At 36.2% G+C, this 23,245-nt stretch overlaps 2 protein-coding genes and 1 long non-coding RNA gene across 5 annotated transcripts in view; 1 reads left to right on the top strand and 2 right to left on the bottom strand.

Moving 5' to 3' along the window:
• Positions 1 to 984: 984 nt before the first annotated feature.
• LOC114137494 (deoxynucleoside triphosphate triphosphohydrolase SAMHD1-like) lies at positions 985 to 9,150 on the bottom strand. Its single transcript, XM_028006156.1, has 16 exons — positions 9,029 to 9,150; positions 8,782 to 8,881; positions 7,828 to 7,988; positions 7,450 to 7,565; positions 6,847 to 6,908; positions 5,392 to 5,541; positions 4,879 to 4,979; positions 4,702 to 4,783; positions 4,576 to 4,602; positions 4,404 to 4,495; positions 4,180 to 4,295; positions 3,110 to 3,249; positions 2,567 to 2,620; positions 2,376 to 2,480; positions 2,089 to 2,225; positions 985 to 1,564 (listed from the first exon to the last, which is right to left on the bottom strand). The coding sequence occupies exons 2-16, from the start codon at positions 8,800 to 8,802 to the stop codon at positions 1,558 to 1,560; spliced, it is 1,371 nt and encodes a 456-aa protein (XP_027861957.1). The 5' UTR covers positions 8,803 to 8,881; positions 9,029 to 9,150; the 3' UTR covers positions 985 to 1,557.
• Positions 5,548 to 23,245, top strand: part of LOC114137559 (uncharacterized) — a 25,774-nt gene continuing 8,076 nt past the window's right edge. The window contains exon 1 of the long non-coding RNA XR_003594028.1: positions 5,548 to 5,771. This is a non-coding gene — a long non-coding RNA (uncharacterized LOC114137559). The remainder of the gene's footprint in view (positions 5,772 to 23,245) is intronic.
• LOC114137154 (deoxynucleoside triphosphate triphosphohydrolase SAMHD1) lies at positions 10,883 to 21,642 on the bottom strand. 3 transcript variants are annotated; one of them, XM_028005848.1, is made up of 17 exons: positions 21,594 to 21,642; positions 20,908 to 21,199; positions 20,725 to 20,791; positions 20,509 to 20,581; positions 20,145 to 20,305; positions 17,775 to 17,890; positions 17,267 to 17,337; positions 16,559 to 16,717; positions 15,639 to 15,739; positions 15,414 to 15,522; positions 15,234 to 15,325; positions 15,014 to 15,129; positions 13,599 to 13,738; positions 13,190 to 13,285; positions 12,945 to 13,049; positions 12,567 to 12,704; positions 10,883 to 11,715 (listed from the first exon to the last, which is right to left on the bottom strand). In XM_028005848.1, exons 2-17 carry the CDS (start codon positions 21,092 to 21,094, stop codon positions 11,563 to 11,565), a joined length of 1,884 nt encoding a protein of 627 aa, XP_027861649.1. In that variant the 5' UTR covers positions 21,095 to 21,199; positions 21,594 to 21,642; the 3' UTR covers positions 10,883 to 11,562. The 3 variants fall into 3 exon arrangements, with proteins under 3 accessions (XP_027861649.1, XP_027861693.1, XP_027861577.1); XM_028005892.1 differs by lacking the exon at positions 21,594 to 21,642 and adding an exon at positions 21,372 to 21,520; XM_028005776.1 differs by lacking the exon at positions 21,594 to 21,642 and having other exon boundaries at positions 20,908 to 21,342.

Here is a 23,245-nt window from a genome sequence, read left to right as displayed (position 1 = left end):
ATGTGTTATTCATAGTTTTGATGCCTTCAGTGTGAATCTACAATGTCAATAGTCATGAAAATAAAGGAAACTCATTGAATTAAAAGGTATGTCCAAACTTTTGGTCTGTACTGTATATATATATATACAGTATATATATAATTTCATTGTAAGACAGTGGAATTCAAGCATAAATTATAATGAGCTTTTTATTAAAGGTTCCTAAACCAGCATGCTCATCATCAATCGATCGATCAATCGATCCACTCACTCACTCACTCACTCACTCACATTCTCTTACAACACTTAAGTACAAACAAAGAATGGATAAAAGAAAAACACAACCCTGACACCAGAAATGTCTTCCTAAAATTGAATTGTCCAGAGTCACACTAAATGATTAACATGCTGAAGTTAAATCCAGGGTCATTTAATACTACAGACCAAACACTCATAGGTTGATGAATATGTTAATGTCATTAACTTATAGATATGAAGAACCAATTGAACTATTACAAAACGTATTTCTAAATTTGTATTCTGAAAGGATGTAAGAGGTGGATTTATTTTCTGTAAATGGTGGAGTAAAGACTGAAATTGTAATATTCATAGCCTTCTCAAAAGCAACAGGTTTTATAATTGCTGGCCAGCTTTTGTTATTTTTCCAATGATATTTTATCTTTGGTAAAAAAATTTAAAAAAAAGTGTCCTTGAGACCTGCTTCACTTTCACCAAATGAAAACTTGTTCAAACTACCTCTAGTCAGAATAAAAATTTAAATAATGAAAGTTAAATAAAACGAATACTTTAAGTCTAAATTTGTCAAATGACTTTCACATTAGCAATATACAGTATCTACAAGACTCTTCTTGAGTTCTTTAGTGGGTGAAAGAACAACAACATTTCTACAGCTGAGCTTCAGGCTTTGGTAAAGTCTTTTAGATGTAACCAAAAAAAAAAACCAAATGTACAGCACAACGGTGTTGAAAGAAATGAAACACAATGTGACATCTCACAATTTATTTTAAAACAAGTTTGTCAAAATGATTACATTCTCACAACTCCTGAGAAAATTTTACACATTCAAGTCCAGATTGAATGGCATTACTGCACATTTAGTCAAGAATAATATTTTATTTAAATGATACCCAAAGACATATTTGTAATGTCAACAGACCTGGAAGGTGATGACAACAAACGTAATTTACCAAAACTAATTGAGTAAGTATGAATAAAACTAATAAATCAAATACCCATATACCAAACACCAAAAAAGAACAAAATAATCACAAATGACAAATCAAATATTTGAATAAAGTTTCAAATTGATCTTTTTTATTGTATTTCTTGATATGTAAATATTATCTGTTAATCAAAACCTTCACCTTTAAAAAAAAAAAAAGCCCATATAAGATTAACTTTCAAGCCTCTTTAAATGCAAAAGCAGTTTGTCTGCACTTTTACAAACCCATTTAAATTCATGCCTGGTTATACTTATTGACAAGAATAACATTTATTTCTTTCATGTTCTGTGGTTATTCCAACCTGGGATCAGAGGCTTCAGAACCGGTGCCATGGTTACTTCCTAAAAAACAGAAAAAACAGAATTTGCAAGTTGTGTGAGTGCACAGTGTACATAATAAATGAAAATGCATAAATTGTGACATAAAAAGTAAACTACACTACACAGATAATTTTGACGATTGTAAAATAATAAAATAAAATAACTCTACATCACCGGTTTTACCTTTGAGGAATCACTTCTTACAGAAAGTGGTGGCACAAGAACATTAATTAATATAGAGTTATAAAGGTTATACTGTATTTTTATAGACTTGAGATATTAATTAATGGTGCAAGAACATTAATTAACATAGAGTTACATACATATTATACTGTATTTTTATAGTCTTGGGTTGTTAACCCAAACAGATATTTACATTGTGGAATAAACACAAATTTGTGGGATCAGTAAATCAAATTCAAGTAGATAAACTCCTAATATTTTCCACATACTGTTTAAAAATAAAATTAGAAAGTTATGAATCACAGCTAATTAAAGATAGCTGATGTCTACTATGTTTGGCTAATTATAGCCTCCAGAAATACCTCCGGCTTGAGCTGGTTTGTGCGGGGCCAAATGTGTCAAAGAGATTTTTGTCAGCCTTCAGATCTTCATCATTTGTTCTCTTAGTGTAGATTCTAAACTTCTCCTCTTCAAACCGCTCTGGAAGAAGTAGAGATACCTGAAGGAGATATAAGCAGCACATGTCAGTTTGTATTGAACCATAAATTAGAAACACTTGTGGTGAAAATTCAAATGATCTCGCTTCAGAAGAACACGAGTGACAGAAATGAACAAATCAAGAATCTAAAATATTTTGTTTCATTCTCACCTCATCTTTGTTGATATGGTTGGCTTTTTTTGGGTTTTGCTTGGTGTAGAACCTCACATGTTTTATGGGGTCTTCATCCCCCATTCCATAGTTATACTTGACTGACTAAATATTAAATAGTGTGAGGTTACAAATAATATTTCAGAGATTAAATTGCAAATAAAAAAAATCTTATTTGCATTAAAACTCACTTCCACTACATAATCCTCTGGGTTTCGCTCGCCGACATGCATGTTCCACAAATTCTAAACAGAAATCGCATAAAATGTTACAACTTCCAGATTTTTACTTAAAAATCAAACAATATAGTTACAGTGCGGCTGCACAGTGGCGCAGTTGGTAGCACTGCTGCCTTGCAGCAAGAAAAGAAGGTCCTGGGTTCGATTCCCGGCCCGGGGTCTTTCTGCACGGAGTTTGCATGTTCTCTCTGTGCCTGCGTGGGTTCTCTCCGGGTACTCCGGCTTCCTCCCACAGTCCAAAAACATTACTGTCAGGTTAATTGGTCTCTCTAAATTCTCCCTGGGTGTGAGTATGTGTGTGTGTGTGCATGGTTGTTTGTCCTGTCTGTCTCTGTGTTGCCCTGGCAACCTGTCCAGCGTGTACCCCGCCCCTTGCCCGGAATGTCACCTGGAGATAAGCACCATCACCCCTTCCAGCCCCGTTAGGGTCAAGGGTGTCAGAAAATGGATGGATAGTTACAGTGTTACTGAGTACAGTTGAAGTTCTTAGGATACCTTCATATTGCCCAGATTCTCTTCTGATGAAAATTCCCCCAGACACACGTAGAGCTTTCTTTGCATTATCCTTTCCAGTATCTCCCGTGCCTCCTGAAGCTCCTCATCGGGGGAGTTCAATATACGATCAAATATAGCATCTGCAAGGCAAACAGAAAAACACAAAATTGGTCAAAACAAAGAAATAGATTTCAAATCCTCTAAAAATTCAGACTCTAAATACCAGAGAAAATGTTTTTTTCTTTATTTTCATACAGAAAGAGTATAATTTGAGCAGCTGTCCATAAAAACATTCTTATATACTCACAACTGTGACATGTCCTACATCCCTACACCCCAGTCACCACGTTAATGTAAAATCCTCATATAAAAGTCTGATCTCCAAAATTGATAACAAAATGTTGGGAGGTACTACAGAAAAAAGGACTTCTGAATGGAATAGTGAAAAGCACTGTGTGCTGAACTGACTGAACTTCAGTGAAGTCAGTTTTAAATCCTCATGGACTGAGAGGATGCTGAAAGGCACTGCTCAAAAATCTATATTAATGTTATGATCTGTTATTCAATATTGAGAAGCCTTTTTATGGAATACTTATTTTTTAAGGTTATTTGTTTAATTTAATTTCTTTGATGGCTACTTTTTACTTCAACATATTTTACTCATGTGAAAATATGTTGAAGTAGTGCTAATGTATCTTGTGTACAAGATAAGAGTAGCAAGCAGGGTTTTGTAGAAGGAAAATAAGGGTGGGGGAATCTAGATTAATATACTTCTGATTATGTTATAATTACTTTAAGTGTTTTAAGTTTCTGTTCAAAAATGGTATTAAAACAAGTGCTGAATAAACTACCAGCATTAAATTATGAGTGCTAATGGGTAATGCTAATGTCAGTTTTACCCATATGGACTTTGTGGATGCAAATTGTTTATAACTTCATTTTTATTTCCATCCCTTTGATTTTGCACAAGTAAAATAAAAAGAATACATGTTTATATTGGTCTTAAAAATCCACATTTAATCAAACTAACACTCTTCTGTTTTTCTACATTGTTGTACAAGTTTACTCACCTGTCAGCTTAGTATATGCCACCATGTCATCAATAGCTGTGGAGAGAGTGAACATTTCCCCATCACTGCCTTCAATCTGGATGTGCTCATCTGCTTTCAGAAAAGCATCTCTGATCCTGAAGGAAAAACCCAGCTTGCAATGGTGAGAAAACATTGCATGAAATAAAAGGTAATAAAACAGAAACAGTGTCCACCAAGCTCCAGCAATGTCAAGGGCTCCTTACATCCACTCTATGCTGTTGGACACTTTGTGCTGATAGGCTCTTTTGTGCAAAGAGAACCTTGTGTAGAACATGTTGTACAGATTGAACACCTCCTGTTAACAATAATGACAACATGTAGTGGCAAATATTGTAATTTTGATATAAGAAGGAAAAAGAATTAAACAAATCAAACCTTGTCTCTGTAACAGATCTGCGTCATCTCATCCTCTTCACACACTTCATCCTCTTCACCCACTTCACACACTTCATCCTCTTCACCCACTTCACCCACTTCACACACTTCATCCTCTTCACCCACTTCACCCACTTTACACACTCTGGCAAATTTAATCAAGCGATGGCAGTCAAAGTTGTTCTGCATACCCAATTGATGGCAGTCCCTGACATATGGCAAGAGCAAAAAATATGTTTAAAAATTTATGGAATTTAAGACAAGATTGAAATTTTGAGAAGAAAATTAAATCCAAAAAGTCACCTAGCAAAATATTCCCACTTATCCACATCAATCTTGTTCCTAGTGTTGGACACAACTTCGTAGAGGAAGGCCTTCTTTTTAGGACGGCCATAGTGTGGCCACTGTGAATGGACAACCACAGAATTGTAGATAAGCACTAATTTTTAAAGTAATATTTTCTGATTCCACAGAAAGAAACAGTAAAATAGGAAATACAAATTGTCCTTTGTCAAAAGTGCATCAATGTTTTTGATACAATGTGGTAGTTTTATACATTATAGTTAATTCCTTCGTTTTTTAAAATTTATTTTACGTTTCTTTTTCCAGTTAAACTGTGTTGAGGACGACTTTTCACTTCCCTGGTAAAGAAGTACTTTCTCTAATTTACATAATTTTCTATATCAGTGCTTGAAAGTTTATCACATCCAAAAAGGGTGATGATAAGATAGAGGTAGTGCAACACATTATACCAGACTAACCACGACCCGGTTGAAGATTATACTGGTATATTTCTAAAGCTGAACAGAGGGGTACCTCAGCAATCTTTTCAACCTTTGGAGGATCAATCAGCTCCCTTATAAAGAGCAGGTCCTCTTTCGGCACCAGGCCGTGCTTCTTCATGTCTCTAATCAAGTTATTTTTTTCCACCAGATGGTCAAACATGTCTTGAGATGCTTTCTCATGCTGCAAGAAACATAAAATTAGTTATTCTAAGAAGAGACAGTCACATTTCAAAAATACAAGAAACATGTATTCTGAATAAATGAGAATAAGCCTAAGTTTAAAGCATCAGTAAGCAACTTTTACAATTTTTTTTCACATATTTTTTAAAACTGTCATTATATCATTATAGTAAACTGAGCACCTCCAAGTGAAATGCCTGAAGAAATGCAACTTACCGCTCCAGGAAAATCGTTTATTAGAAATCATTAGTGGTCATTCTAAGTAGCCTAGACCCTCCACCTGGCTCTAATTGATTATTTCTAATTAACACTGGGAGAAGGCAGAGGAGTGTAATTGTTTTCGCTGATTATCTGTCTCATACTATAATGTCACAGCTTTATCAAATATGTAAAAAACTCTTTAAAATAAAAGTTAGATACTGCTGCTTTAATTAGACACAGCAGGACACTGTAAATATTTTCCATATCTTTAAATTTAGGCAGATATTCTAGTTATTTTCACAAGAATCTTTTATAAATTAAATAAGTAATCTTTATGGAGATGCTGTTAGGATTTTTCAGCAGGACTGGGCACTTGTCCCTACTACTAAAACCCAGAGCTGTTTTTATGACCATGGAGTTTCAGTGTTAGATTGAGCAGTAAATTTGCCTGACCTGAAGTCCATGGAGAATTTATGGAGTTTTGTCAAGAGGAAGATGAGTGACACTAAAACCAACAATGCAGATGAACTGAAGGCCACTATCTAAACCTCTACGGAGGTTTTCATTAACAGCATTAATGCAAAATACTATTTTTAATGATGGTATGTAAATGTACATTTCTGAGACACTGTATTAGTTTTTATTTTATGCAAGGTATAATCATAACAATGGCCAGAAATGAGGGTGGAATAGTCTACTCCAATGTGTGTAATGAATAGACTATTAACAGAATATTATTCTCTTTAAGGATATGCAATTTTTTTGACAAGTACTGATGTGTTTCATTGCATCAGTTTTATTTAGTCTGTTAAGATACCAGCAGGGACAGCACTGAATATATTTTTCTTAATCCAGTTGTCAAGAGGACTAGTTTAAGCATTAAACCAGTTTAAACCTTAAACCAGTTTTTTTTATGAAAGTCATATTTTTACAAACTAGGTAGTCAACTTAAAAATTTTACATCTTTAAAGCTGGTCAAAAAATAACTGTCATATTCTAACTCCAATTCAAAGAGTGGAAGAAAAATGTAGGCTTTCTTATTCTCAAACCAGTCTGAAAAAATAAATGAGGCAGCAATTCAGTAAGGGTAAAAATAATTTCTTACCCTCCATTCAGGATTACCTTTGTGGATAAACATTTCAAACATGTGGGAAAACGGTCCATGTCCTGAAAAGAGAGAAATAGAGTAAATGGGGTCAGAAGTCTGACTTGAAATGAAAATAACATTTCTGAAATTGATCTCTTTCATTCTGGAAACCAATGATCCACTAATCCGTTTTTATCCTAAAAAGACTGAGTTTAAAACTCAGTTTTGATTTTGATCAAGTGAAGATTCTGTTTAGATAAACATACAGATAATAAAATCCTAATAAAAAAAATCACCATATTATTTTATAGATTTTTTTTAAAGTTAAAAGATTTATTTTCTAACATAAATGCAGATTTTATCTAAATTATTTATTGATATTTGTTTGTCTGTATTGATTTGGAAGTATATTTGGAAGAAGTGGAATACTTCCTTTGCCAAACTCTAATATAAAATGACAATAGTCAAAGGTAGCAATAAATATAATTCATTTTCTCATTAGAGGCAAGTATAACTTAAGGTAGTGGCTAACCAAGAAGTAGATTTTGAAGAAGTAGAATAGTTCTTGAAAGTATTCTATACTGAAGAAGCTGAATATTGTCTTTTTGGGGAATACCTCACCCAGGTCATGGCAAAGTCCAGCAATCTGCACACAAAGGATGTCTCTCTCATCAATTCCTAGACCTGGCTGCTTCCCTTTGAGAGTCTGAAGAAGTTCTCCAGCCAAGTGCGCCACCCTGTAACAGCAACAAAAAGATATCATACAAAATAAAATAAACATAAAGTAGTAAACTGATGTAAACTTTCAACAGACAACTAATGTTTGCTCTAAACCAACATAGTACTTAGACATCTATAAAGTTATTTTGAGAAGCACTGATATACTTTTGCAAGACACTGTGTAAGTATTTCTCTCTTAAAGCCTTTAAGTTAAAAGCTTTAACTTGAAGGCTTTAACTTAATTAACAGCAATTAGGTGCAATAAATACAAGCATTTACCCAATGCTGTGCTCAAAGCGGTTGTGGGACGCTCCAGGATAAACATAATATGTTCCACCAAGCTGCTTGAGGTTTCGAAGTCGCTGAAACTGAGGAGTGTCGATGATTTTGACAAGGATTGGGTCCAGCTCGATAGTGCCATGAATGGGATCATTGAAGACCTGAAAACCAGGTATAGAATCATGTCAACATCACTAATATAAGAAAAGGACCAAAATAATTAATATCTGTGTGAAACCAACAGAATAGGAATGAGTGATAACTTTGTCCAAAAATCCTATGAGAAATCAGAATAGTGAGAAATCTTATTTACTCTTTAATAACTCTTAAAAGCACAGAATATGACAGAGTAGAGTCACAAAAATAGACTCTTAAAATTGAAAAGAAAAAAGAATAAATCTCTCTAGGTTTGTAGTGTAATTCAAATTTTACATGTAAACTCATTTAACAATTAATTTGTCTCAATCAAGTCCTCCTTTACAAATTGTCATATTCTTTCTTTACTTTGTATCAGTTATGGTGTATTTTAAACAGTATAATTACGCAGTATTTTGTATCCCACCAACTTTTTGTCACCACTTTTGTGGCATCGCAGTTGTGAACACAGAGGAACAGAGAATTATATCTCCCTCTAGTGCACACATGTCAAACTAAAGTCCCAGGGGCCAAATCCGAAGGGTCAAAGGTTTTTCCTTAATAGTTCAAGATAAAAGTTGTGTGCTTAGATGTTATTTTGCTAATTAAATTACAGCAGTTTTTGTCTCTATACTGTCAAACTATCAGTGTGAAAATATGTTCAATGTGATATTAAGTACTGAGGTATTTATTAATATTTTAACAGTTTGTTATAAGATAACTTCATAGAAGCATTCTCCCATAATCAGCCCTTTGAGGACATTTGTGAATGAAGTGAGAATTAGTTTTTCACACCTGGTCCAGTTTAAACAGTTTTACCTTAAAGTCATTGTTTGTCATTGTTTCAGAGGTTTTGCAGGATCAGCAGATGGTCACTAAAACTCTTGAAATGAAGGATCAAATGACTGATGACAAGATGCTGTAAAGAAGAAAAAGATTAAAACAAAGACAGACATTCCAGTGTGAACAGATAACATAGCATTTATTAATGTTATGTTGACATGACTACTTTTAAAGCAAATGCCAAACACAATAGATTTTTTTCTGTTACTCAATGCGATATTACCAGCACAGCAAGGAAACTTCAGTCACCTCAGAATCTTCAGAATCAAAATTTCAACCTGCTGCTACAACAATTTATATTGGCAGCTAGAGTGTATCCTCCTCCAGGGCAGGGTTATTATCTGATGTAAAAGAGAAACGCATACAAAGCACCGCCTCCCAACTGGTTAATATATTTTAGACAAATAAGAAAAACATATTGAAAATTGACATTTACTGAGAAATTGACATTTATAAACAGGAGTTTATAAATGTATTTTTTTCCTAAATAATAGAAGTGACTTTTTTTTTATTACAAGGAACAATTGACTAGATTGCAGGATGGAAATTAAAAAAAAGTGGTAACTTAGGGCTATGTTTACTTCTGGAAATTTTTTTCTAAAGTTGATCAACTAAAATTTAACATACACGTAACTTCTAAAAAATGGAGAAGATCTTTCTAAAATATCAGAACACAAATCTGAATAAATTCCAGCCCCTCAGCGCTGATTGAGCTGATCAAGGGTCTGTATGCTGCTCAGGGGCACCGCCAGGAATCTTGGGCCCTCTGACAAAAAATTAAATTGAATGAAACAGGTTCATCACACCATTGAATGTTGGATCCCTTTAAATCCAGACCAACTTGCTCTCATTATGTGGTCAAAGGATTCCTGTAGTAAAGGAACTTGACACGGAGACTTGTTTACTCATCACTGCCTGAAACAGTAAAAGTTGCACCTGCCTCTCATACCTTGAATGAATTTTACTCTATCACTGCATATTAATAGGATCCATTGGTCTTGTAAAGTGAATCAGTCACCAAGAATTCACCTGTTTCTCTGCGGCCTTTAGCATGAGTTATGTAAAACAATCAGACAAAACAACTTGTGTCTTTCTTCTTTAGCTTCAGATGACTTTATGGTGTCCTTTCAATTCTGAAGTTTATTTCAACAGATTTTATTTCTCAAACCTTCACAAGGGTAACATTCAAGAACCACAGCAACCAACATTGAGATTTTTTCTCGTTTTCAAAATGTCATTCCTGCCTTTTTGGAGGAAAATAGCTTTTTTGCACAACTGTTCATTCTTGTTTGGACACTGTGCAGTTGGACTGATTTTAGGCAACATTTATCATCTTTTTGCTATTTTTTGTTATGATGCGTAACCATAGCAACAGGATGGTATGCAACAGCAAGCAACTGATTAACATTGGAGAAGCTGAAATAATACCACAGCTGAAGCCAGATATCCCAAGAAAATGATGTTTGTAACTTGATGTGTTACCTATTGAGTTTGAATTGAGAGTGGAACATTTCTATAAATAACATAAAAGTGATAAAGCTGGTTAAAGCAAAGACAAACACACAAAAATTATGTGATGCTATATTTAATATATCAACAGCAATTTTTCAGAGCATTTCTAAACGTTTGAATAGCATCGTTGGAATCATAATCCTGAAGTGGGAAGAACATAATTTCATAATAAACTGGCCACAACCAGACGCCTGTTGTCCAGTTTCTCAAAGAGGAGCCAAATAAATGAGTTGTGTGAATGAGTTGTCCAAGAACCAGGAACCACATGAAAACAATAAACAATCCACTCAACAATGGCTCCTATGTACACTCACTGTGTATGAGTCACCTAGAAAAAGCATGTTGGAGCTGGTTTAGAGTTTTCTGCAGAGAATTTGGAAAAGCCAGTAAATAATGGGAGAGTAAAGTCCTGCTTATACATAAAATCTCTGGATGTCACTGGAATCACATTCTTTAGAGGAAGAATGATAGGGCACCTCACAAAACTCATGTTTGGGCTGGCTGGCTGCTAAAAGGCCTTTAGCGGCCTTTTGCATAGTTATGTAAAACAATCAGACAAAACAACTTGTGTCTTTCATTTTTAGCTTCAGATGACTTTATGGTGTCCTCTCAACTCTGAAGAGTTTATTTCAACAGATGTTGTTTCTCAAACCTTCACAAGCGTTACATTCAGAAACCACAGCAACCAACATTATCAGTTGTTTTTAAACACAGTCAAGCAAAGATCTGATGAGCCCACAACATGATTAAGTAGAAGATAAACATTAAAATGTTTTAATCTTTGCAAGGCAAAGAAAAGGAGCAAGCAAAGATATTTCCTGGAGAAACAATAAATAAGGTTGTATCAAAAAATTCAACCAAAACACAACTCTACATGAAATAAATAGAAAAGGAGTTCCTCCCTCATCTCAAATAATAAAAATAAAATATAAAAACACTTTAAATGTGCAGATATGTTTCTTTAAATGTAGCAGACTGATGGAGGTTAAACTGCCTAATGAATATTTGACAAACAAAACCAATTAAAAGCAATAAAATAAATATGTATATTGCTAAATTGAACCTTTTTCTGAAACAAACCTTGTCTAGGACTGTTCACTAAATCGTTCTCTTCTACTTTCTGTGTTTTGTATAAAAAGCTATTTGCTGGGCTCTTCAACGAACTCGACTTGTAGAAAAATACACTTGTCCTGCAACACTAATCTGTTTACTTATGTGCAACAAGGGGCAGGTTTCTCTCTCCGTTCACTGAAAGTTAAGCTGAGTCTTTGCTTTACTGAGTCCGTTCATGTGAACGTTTGCTTCTTCGGCGCTGCAGCCATCACTGTCCTTGCCTTCTTTGTCGGTGCACCAGCTGAGTTTCAGAGGAGTCAGCTCAGGTGCTATGACATCTCCATCCTACAGGTAAGAAACAAATGTTTGTTATGAGATTTGCAGGAATGCAAAATATGAGATTTGCAAGAATGCACCATTACCAGTAGAAGGATGTGTAGTTTTACCTTCATTAAATTAAATGCAAATTTGAACTATTTTTACTGTACCACCCATCTATACCACCATCAGATTCTGATGCGTTTTGTGTCATATTGAGCTTTCAGGGTGGGCTGCATGCATTCATGCATCCATCCATCCATATTTCTACACATGTATTTGAGAGAACAGTTGCAAAAAATTTGGACAAATCTGCTGGAACACTTTGAGCTTTCATGGTGTCTGAAGTCTGAACAAGCAAGCGAAACAGTATCTGATGGGGAAACAACATAACAGAGAGTTTGTTCCATTTCCAAAAACCAAATAGAGCCTGGAAAATTGTAAAAGATTGATAAATGCCTGCGGCTTCATGAGCAGATGAACACAACAGAGACTGATGGTATAACAACATGTTCATCTTTATGAGGGTTTTTGTCGTAATATCCTAAGCTGTGTCAACAACAAATGTCAGTTGTTTTCATTAGTTTATTTTTACAGTTTCTTTGTAGAAAGTTACTGAAAAAGTAACATTTTAGGCATGTGTTGCAAATATTCATAAACAGTCTGACATAATGCACATTAAGGTTTATTTGGTTTATTTATTATTTTGACCTATTACAATAGGCCTCCGACACTGTCCATACATACTGGTTAGTGTTCTTTTAGTGCAGGGCCTTAGAAAAGGAGAGAATTCTGCTTTTTAATGTTATGACATAGACATAACATTAAAATGTTAAATATCTGACCAACTGTTTATGCCATGCAGTCTGCAGAAATACCTGTGGCTTTGAGAAGTTCCTGTCCATGCACCACTGAACAAAGTGCTTCTTGGCGGCCTCCAGGGTCCTCTCATCTGTCTTCTTGCAGTACACCCTGATCAGTTGTTCAGCAAAGTGCTCTGGGAGAAGTTTAGACACCTAAAAGGAAAAACAGCACCACATAAATCTTTATTTTTAGTAATAAATTCAGAATGGAAACAGAGAGAGAAAAAATGTAGACATTTATCTCAAAGGTGTCAAACTGCTGTCTTTGGGGAGTAATGTAATGAAGCTTTCAGAACGATTCCTGGTCCAACACGGCTAAATCAAACGGCTAATCTTGCTAGCAAGCAGATAGGTTCTACAGAGCCCTGATAATGAAATTTGGTATTACATTACCTGGTTTTTATTGATTTTTATGGCTTTTGTTGGGTCATCCTTGCAGTAAAAACGCACGTTATTGATGGGGTTCTTTTCCTTCATCCCATAGTCCATCGTGATAACCTACAAGGAAAGGCAATATTTCATAAAATAAAACACAGACAGAAAAGCTCAAGTGTTTCCCCCCCCAAAAAAAATTAACTCCTGAAGTTTTGCAGAAAGGTTACAAAGAGATCTGACAATTTTTTTTAAATAAAACTCACGCTGACAACAAAGTCCTCTGGCTGAAGAACAACATCACGAGAGCCACTGTGGGGGATGGACTGAGCCAAATTTGCCTCCCAAATGTGAATATTTTCCTTAAGATAAGAAAATAATTGGTAAAGTGAGCAGACATTTCCATTTGAACATCATTAAGATGACACACAAAAACTACTGCAGTAAATCTGAGATTTTAAAAATTATTTTTCATCACAAAGGCCTTATTTTAATTGAATCCAAAAATCTGGGAAGAACATTTCAATTTCTGCTCTTTTTAGTTTATTTTCCAGTTTCCAGAATATAACTTACTGCAGCATGACAGTGTGTAATTTGAAAATATGCAAACAATTCAGGTTATTCAACCCTCCAATAACATAAATTTGCAAAACAGCTGCCCAATTACAAACAAACCTGAGTGACAGTCAGGGCTTTGTCTGGCTGGGTTTGACCCAGACACTTGTAGAGTTGCCGGCGGATGATTTTGCGCAGTATCAGCCTTGCTTCTGCAAGCTCCTGAGAGGACGAGTTCACGATCTGTTCAAACACATTATCTACAAAACAAACAGAGAAAGAAGAAAGCAATGTTACTTCAGCTCAAGAAACTTGTCTAATTCATTGAGAAAGCTAACCACAAGAGAACGCTTGAAGTTAATGGTACAAAAACCATTGACTTCCAGACTGGCATACCTTTGTGTTCATGGCTTTTCTAAATTATAGTCATGGAGCCTAATTTACATTTGACAAGTATTACACCACCTCTCTTTTATGAAAAAAGATGCAACGAAGGGAAAACAACTATATATTAAAAAGGTAAGTGATAAATGCAGAAGGCCATATTCTGATTTCACACTTTAAAGAGTCATATATAGGAACTTGTGTCTGACAAACTGTTTATGTTACATCACCAGATCTGAGTAAGGAGTCACTATGACTGGCTGTATAGAGATGTGAAACAGGCTGAGTCAGCTCTGTAGAAAAAGATGCATCTTAATACACTTAAAACTCTTTAAGAATATGTTTCAGGGACTCTCTTAAAAAAGTTTAATCATTTTCTTTACTGATTCGCTATGCAAAATGTGACATTTCTTCCAGCAAATACAAACCCAAATGGTAATAAATGGGATTGCATAAGCCACAAAATGTTTTGTTTTTTCTTTAGGAAATCAGACGAATCCAGCAAATGGGCTATAGCTAAGATTTTTTTCGTGTAAAGTTGCTCTAGTTTAAAATAAATTCAAATTTAGCATTTTATTGTGTGCCAAGGTCTCAGAGTCTGACGCTGTTACACAACTGGAGAGCTACTTCGATGACAGACTGCTGTATCCCAGGTGCACAAAGGAATGAAAAAAAAAAAAAAATGCATGTGTCACTTTAAGTAGCGAATGCAAACCTCTGGTGTTAACTGGGTGTGTACAATATAATAACAGGTATTGGAACCAATACTTAGTAGGATATTATATTCCAAGTGCTAAATTATGCATGCCAATAATGTATGTGGCCTGCTGGATGGATTTTCACTCCCTTCGATGGACATGTTCATTTTTAGTGACTGAGATGTTAAAACTCACAAACAGTAGTTGGGAAACTGTGATGAAGGTAATATAAAAAACAGTCATGAAAACCTGGATTAATCAAGATTGATATCATTACATTATTCAACACTATTATTACCATATGTTTTTATCATATTGTGCTGTCTTAAAATCAACCCATGACTTATCCCAATTTATGATTTATTACCTCACAGCATATGGTTCAAAAGCTCATTCAGCTTTAATTTGACTAAAAATGTAATTACATGTAAATTTACAGTCTTTGTTGCTGACCTGTCAACTTTGTGTAGGCCACCATGTCATCAATGGCTGTGGACAGAGTGAAGATTTTTCCCTCAGAGCCTTCAATGTGGATGTGTGGATCTGCTTTTAAAAATGCTTCAGTGATCCTGTGGACAGAGATCAAACTTATCAGGACTTCAGAAAAAAACTGCTGCATGTTCCAAGAAGGAAAATCACAGCAACTGAGCAAAAGAAAAGAGTAATAACTCACATTGTCTCGATGACGTTGCCCACTTTGTGCTGGTAGGCTCTTCTGTGGAGACAGTTCCTAGTGTGGAACATGTCGTACAGATTGCCCACCTCCTGTTTAAAACCACATCCTGAATGTTAGAGACCAACTTTCACATTTTCTAACCTGTTAATTAAGAAATTAGAAAAAATAAAATTACACCTTGTCTCTTGTGCAGATGTGCTTCTGTCCATCCACTTCACAGACCCTTGCAAACTTTAGGAAGCGCCGATAGTCAAAGTTGTTCTGGATGCCCAAATGATAGCAGTCCCTGAGGACAGAGAGTGAAACAACGAAAACATTTTATGCAATAGGAACATAATTTACATTACAAGTTGATAATAATGTAAATTAGCACCGAGTCATTAAACCATAACAGTTCCCCACCTTGCAAAATAGTCCCATTTATCCACATCGATACCGTTCCGTTTGTTGGCGACAATCTCATAGAGGAAGGACTTGTCTTTAGAACGACCTTTGTACGGCCACTATGAAGAAGAAAAAGCAAATGAGTTCATCATTGGCAAATATTATTTTAGGAGACTGAAACATATGTTTTATGATTCAGGTGTGGTTATTTACAATAATGTCAATCCCTCTTAAACAAACACACTTGATAATCCACATCGGTCCAAACATCTGCGGTATTACCCTTTACTGTAAACATATCCTGAAACTTTCCAGGATATGGGGTTTGGTACAGCAACTAATGCCACCATATCCTCCCATTTAAATCAAATTTATGTTGGAGAAAATACAAATAATAGACGGGACATTTATTTACATTTACATGTGTATTTATATGTGTATTTATTTACATTATGTGTTGTAGTTTGGTTTTTATGTCCTGGATCGCTACTGCTGATGTGATCACATGACTGTCACATGATTTAAAATGGTGATGTACTGTATATAGCTTAACTGTTAGATAAAAGAGAGAAGTACTAGAAACGTCACCTCTGTGATTTGCAACAGTGGGGGTTGTTGCAAGATTTATTATGTTAAATTAAACACATTTTGTAATCTTACTTTTATAGCTATGTGAATTTAAAAAACCCTAAAACATTTTGGGGATTTAATTTGGAAAAAAAATGCCATCAGAGTGCTTTATCTTTGCAATTTTGGCCAACAAAGCAAAATGTTTGGACACCACTGGGTGTCCAAACAATGGGATTTTATAAGGCCCAGAATTGAGAAGATTAAATAATTTTTTTTAGACTTTGCAGAAACTCTGAATGTTGCAATAACACAGCCAGAAATAATGATACAGAGTGTGCGCGGTTTGTTTTCTTCAACATGTTGGTCACCTTCTCTCCTTGACCTGAGCTGCTCTCTGTCGGTCCTGCGATCTGCTCCTTGATAAAGTTCAGGTCCTCTGGCAGCACCAGACCGTGCTCCTCCATGACCGGTCTCAGGCGGTTGTCATCCACAAGGTAGTCAAACATTTTTAGAGAGGCAGCCTCGTGCTGCAAAACACAGAAATGTACTTAAATGGAACAGGTTCAACAGAATAAAATCAGCAGAAAGTGAACGAATGACAACTTTTGATTGAAACAGAAGCTCAGCTGATGTTACACCCAATAGGCTGTTGTAAACTCTTTTACACACTTTTGTAAAGACTCTGTTTAGTTCTCATGTCTATCAGTCTGAGCCATAAAATGTGCTGTTACCTCAACACTTGACATTAACAGCTGTGTGCAGAAGCCCTGGCTGGCAGAAATGTTTACCCTCCTCAATAAAATCTTCTGCAAACTTTAGATCTATAAATTCACAACCTGGTTGAGTCCAACAGAGAGGACTTCTTGGCATTCTTGAGTTTCTACATCTATTAAAACATTTATGTTGTAATAAACTGGCTTCCATTGGCTGTAATTATTTCAGCTGTAATTATGTGACTCATAATTACAGCTGAAATTAGCTTCAACCAAACAGGGAACACTATGTCTTAATACTGGTGAACAAACGGACAAGAAAAACCAGACCATGCATAAAAAAAAAAAAAAAAAAAGTCTTACCTTCCATTTAATTCCTGGACGTGCTTTGGGTATAAACATGCCATCGAACATATGGGAAAAAGGTCCATGTCCTGAAAGGGGAAGAACACAGCAATACTGGGTTTACAGGCTCTTTCAGAGGCAAGTAGCAAGATCTTAAAAGGATTGGAAGTGTTGAAACAGATGATCAGCAACTCCACTTCTGTTCTTACACCCAGAAACTGAAGCCAAAGAATTGGGAAACACCTGAGATGAAACCCGCAAGTAAGTTCAGTGTTAAGTATGTGCTTTTAAGTACATTACTTCACAGTTTAAAGACAAACTAATCCCTGAATGGATTAGTTTGTCTCAACTGACACAACAACAGTTGATGTTGTGAAGAAACAGGCTTTTAAAAAGAGAAATAAAGCCTCTTCCTTTCCTCACTACAAAAGGGACAACATCGAAGCTAGTGTAGTGAAGTCCCTAAAAGTTCAGAATGTTGCTAGTCTCCGATTCTGTGAACCCATCTGCCCAGAGCAGCACTGACCGAGGTCATGGCAGAGTCCAGCGATTTGCACGCAAAGAATGTCCCTGCGAGAGATGAGGAGCTCTGGTTGTTTCTCGTTGAGAGCTTGAACAAGTCGTCCAGCCAAATACCCAACCCTGTAATCAGCCAAAAACACAACAAAGTGTCACGAGAGAGACACAACTGATTTATTACTTGACCTGCTTGATATAGCTGGCCAAGTGAAAACAAACATTTCCATTTTAAAATACTGGGCGTTGGTGAAGTCTCCACACCCTGTCATTTTGTTCCACATAGCAATGTTTTTATATGACAGGCTCACATTTCCACTTCACCTGCATTATAAAGTAGGCCTGTCGCGATAAACAATAAATCAATTAATCGCATGATAAATTAAAACTATCGACCTCATTTTAATTTATCGGCTTTATCGTTTCTTCCGGCCTTTTTCTCTTTCTGCTGATGACACTGAATGAAAAAAGGTTCAACTCCGGTGCTCTCCACTGACCCTCCCTTCCTCATTGCCGTAGTGAAATGCCCTGTGCACACGACACGATCTTAGAGCTGTCAGCTGATTCTCGGCCTATTTTCTAAACCTGAGAGACCACACATGAGCCGACAAAAATCCTAGGTATAACAATCGGGTTCGATCCTGCCGTGTGGTGTCCAACAATGGACACCAAATAATGGCTACAAGTCCAGTGAACTAATTTTTAAACCAGGCATTAATCAATGCTTTACTACAATCTACCTGCAATGCATGTGGCTAGTGTCAGTCCTGACTGAATGAAAATCATTATAACCTATTTATGTCACGAAGAACAGCTGAAAAGTTACCGTGGTAATTTCACTCCAACTCCTCCCCTTGTCATTTCTACATTCTTTGCACGAAATGTTGAATAAACATTAATGTTGTTTCCTCATATCATCTCAGATGTCCGCTGGACTTCGGGTTGCGCCGTGTCAGCTGTTTGGGATTCCTCTCCATAATTTCCCCTCAGAAAGCGCGGAGGGGAATCCGCGCTTTCTGATTGGCTGCCTGTCATATTCAACAGGCTGCGTTAAGCTCCCAGTCGGGGAAAAACCCAGATTTAGATCGAAGCGGCCACGACGATCTACCGTAACACACCATACACTACAGAATGATCGGTTACAAAATTGCAAGCGACAATCTTAGAACACCCAACGTTCTAAGATTGTCGTAAGGGGAAAATCGGGGCAGAAAATTGTGTAGTGTGAACTATTGCATCAGGTAGTCGGATGTGCCCGTCTTCTCTATTTAAATCTAATTATTACTGAAGTGCAATATAGTATACAGACTTCATAATCTGCACTCTTTTAAATGCAGTATTTATTTCCACTTTGGCTTTATGTTGTTTAGTTTTAATTCAAGTACATTTTTTGTTAATGGAGACTGAGAATCCATTTTATTTTTGTTTTTGGTTGTTTTGTTCATCAGTTCCAGTGTTAAGTGTTCTTTTGAAAATAAAGTAAATCTTTGGCAGGAAATCGCATGCATTATTACTTCATTTCCATTAAATTGGTGTAAAATAGTCTTCAAACAATATTAACGTTTATCGCAATAATTTTTGAGACAATCGCTCAGCAAAATTTGTTATCGTGACAGGCCTATTATAAAGTGGAAATAAAAGAACAGATAGGTTATAAATATGTCCTTTATTGCCCCACAGTGGGAAAATTCAGGTGTCACAAGAGCAACTTATGGTCAAGCATGCATATTCACATTGAAGGTTTTATAAAATATATAATTATATACATTTGTGTGTATAAAAAATTATTATTTAAAAGAACTGAAAAAACTGTGCAAACAACTGGGATGTGCATATGACTGCTGCTATAGTGATTTATTTATTTTTTCTTAGGAGTAGTAATAGTTATAATGTCTTACAAGTCCTTGGAGGAACGATCTGTATGTTTGAAAAATGATTGAAAATTGCTGCTGTGAGACAGTACGTACAGTCTGAATGAGCGTTTTATTTTTTCTCCAGTAGTTAGGGGAATATAAATCTCTAAATGTGCAACGCAAGTAGAGGTGTAGCTGTAACTGCAGTAAAAAGTTCCAGCTACAAATGAATGTGACTCACGGCGTCTTAATACAAATGCATGCACCAGAATTAGGATTTTATGAGTAAATATATTTGAAATTATTTTCTTTTCACATGGTAATAATTCACTTTGTTTTGGTTTATCAACTACAAACTAACAAAATAAAATAAACTACAAACTTGTGGTTGCAATTTGGCAAAATGTGACAAGCTTTCCTTCGTAATGATAATAATTCAGCAAGGCACTGTGAGCATTTCTCTCCCAAATCCATTTCCTAAAGTTAATTAGGAGCAACTACTGTAGGTGTGACATGTAGACACTTACCCAATGCTGTGTTCAAAGCGGTTGTGGGAGGCCCCAGGAAAAACGTAATACGTCCCTCCAAGCTGCTTGATGTTTCGAAGTCGTTGAAACTGAGGCGTGTCGATGATCTTAATGAGAAGCGGGTGCAGCTCCACGTGGCCATGGATGGGATCATTGAAGACCTGACAACCAGGCAGGAAAACGACATTAGAACAGGATCAGTTCTACTCTCACGACCAACAGCATCACGGAGAGGTCAAAACAAAAACACAGAGGAGACTCTTCTTCTTCCTTTGTGCTGTCTGTGTAGATGCCCTTGGACCTACAGTCTGCTTAATGTTATCTGAACAGCCTTGACAGTCTGTCTTAGTGGGAAAATGTTTACCTTGCTGGGCTCAGCTTCAATCTGCCACAGTTTCCTGAGGCTGTGCAGAATCTGTAGACGGTCACCGAGACACCTGAAGTGAACGATCAGAAGATTTTCCTTTAAAAACCTCTTCCTGAGCTACAGATTCAATGTAGACGCAGAAAAGGAAGTAGTGGCCACGTTTCCTTTTGTCCACGATGTCATGTTGTTTTGTGGAAAGATGCAAAGGCTTACTTTATGCCAATCTTCTCCAGGTCTTCATCCTTGAGGTACCTCAGTCCCACACCTGTAATCCTCTCAGCTGAATCCCATCAGAACCAAATGCGCAATGTCAGTAAACATGTACAACCACACATCCACGTCATGTTTGCGTTGCTAACAAGCATTATATTTATTTGTGACTAACTAAAAGCGAACCTCTGAACTTGTCCTTCCACTCTTCAAGTCCTTCTCTTTGCAGGTATTGACAGGTTTCCTCGACTCCCCACCGCATGAAGCCGGAGACCAGAGGCGAGCCTCGGACCACTGGCGCTCTCTTCTCCGGGGTTTTGAACTCCTCATCCGAGCTAGCCGCTGGCCCCATGGGTCGCTTTCGACTCGCCATGTCGATCACACTAACAGGCGTTTAGTTGGTTGTCTGAATAAAGACGGGAATAAGCGAAGCCGGAAGCAGTTTCTCCACGCTGTCTGAGACACAGCTGATTCGGCACTGAAAGCAGAGAAAGAAGGTGAAAAATACCCGGGTTTTTGTCGTTTCGCCCGAGCAGCTAAGCGAGTTCAAAAACACAAGCGACTTCCCAATTATGTATTTCAAAATAAAAGCCCAGTTCACCCCTTGGACAACCACAGCAGTGGAGCGACACGAAACCAAAAATAGTTACCATTATTCGTTTATCTAAATAAATGTTATAGTAAGCATGGCTCAGGTCATCTTGAGCTACTAGTTGTTACATCATGCAGGAGGACACAACCATTCTAACTCTGCTGTGTTCTCCTACTGCTCTCTACATAGCTGATTAAAGTTAAGATTAAAGTTTTAAAGTTATTAAAGTTACAATTAAATCCTCTGTTAATGTTTTTCTCTTTATGTTTAGTAGTCTCACCACTTAACAGCCGATAAAGTTATGTTCTCTCTCTATTGTATTTGATAATAGCCTCTTTCACATAACTGATGACAAATAGCTTGGAAATTAGCCAGCCACAGGATTTAAAAATGCTAAATACAAAAAGAAAAAGAAAATCTATCGAGAAGAGCAAGAAAATGAGTCACTTAAATTTGAAGTGTTGCTTGTGTACACTTCAAATTTAAATTTGGAGTGTACGCAAACTCACAATCTCTAGTGAGTTTGTGTACTATTATTCTTTGGAAAAGAATGGTATGGGGAACTTCTGATCCAGTCATAATGAATAGTGCTCATGTCAATCACACACCACACCTCCAATTGTCCCACACGGCTGGAATTCTCTTGCGGTTGTGCAGGACATTATCGACTGATTTTCTCTTTCATTTCTTGAAAGAATCCATTGTCTCTTTCCTGGACATTCAAGTCATTCAAGAACCAACTGCTGTAATAAACTGGATGCCTTTTCATTCCATAGACCGTAATACTGGCTCTGTGTTAATGCATCTACCTATGGATTTCTCTGTCTTTAACGTACAAAAATTGTATGGTACTTCTGTTTTTAATCGTATTTATTTTTTCTGCTCTGGCCTCTGACATCCAGCTGGTCATAGAAAATGGCATGGCATCTTAAGATGAGTTATGCTGAAAGTTTCTTCCTGTTATAATGGAGTTGTCCTTTCCACCCATGTCACATGCTCACTCAGGAGGAGTGATCATTTATAACTTTTGTTTACTGCATATTCACTTGAACTACAAGTGGCACAGCAGGTTCAGCAGATAGAAAATGAACAATTGAGCTTATGTCAAAACAAGTAGTGTGAGTTTTTACATAATCTTCATGTGTGGTTATGTGTTTTGCGCATATTTGGTTGAAACACATATTCTTCATTCGGTGAAGTAACTCCAGGTAAAGTAGCTGAAGATTTTACTCAAGTTACAGCAGTATTTTTGCAACAATAATATTACTCAAGTAAATGTAAAAGTATAACTACATGTAGAAGCAATTTCTTTAAAAACAAAAAACAACAAAAAGAAAACTCATGCAAATGTAACTGACTAAAATTAAATATTACCCACCTCTGGTGTTAAGATGGCCCTTAGCGGGAGGCTGAAATAGGAGTCTGGAGGCAGGGGTAGTGCAACCAACCAGGTGTTTTAATCTCCAACATTTAACAAAGATACTTCAAATTTTTGAATTCTGTCTGCGAATATCTTTCATATTTCAATGTGTTTCAGCAACGACCACAAGATGGCACTGTAGCTCCGGTCTCGGATTGAATTTGCCTTCCTGTACAATCCTAAAATGAGTTCTGTAAATAATTTTAATCACTTTGATTTGTCTTGCCAGCTACTTATTGTCGAGCCTGCATTTGTCTGGTCTGTTACTAAAAAGCGAAACCAAATACATTAATCTGTAAGCAATGATAGAATGTTAAAACAGATATGAAATGTTTACCACCAAACAACAAGCTTTACTCACAAATGGTGAAAGACAAATCTAAATGTGCATATGAAACAGAAATACTTTTTTATAAAATGTCTACTTACAAGTCCAAAACACACTACTATAAAAGATGCAGACAATCAAATCCTGTTTTTCACAAGCCCAGGTTTTATTCACTGATGTAATC

This window comes from Xiphophorus couchianus, chromosome 1 (genome assembly GCF_001444195.1).
Source record: "Xiphophorus couchianus chromosome 1, X_couchianus-1.0, whole genome shotgun sequence".
In the NCBI taxonomy this organism is placed as follows: Eukaryota; Metazoa; Chordata; class Actinopteri; order Cyprinodontiformes; family Poeciliidae; genus Xiphophorus; species Xiphophorus couchianus.
Note: the sequence above shows the minus strand (reverse complement) of the source record. Positions and strands in the feature narration are given on the sequence as shown.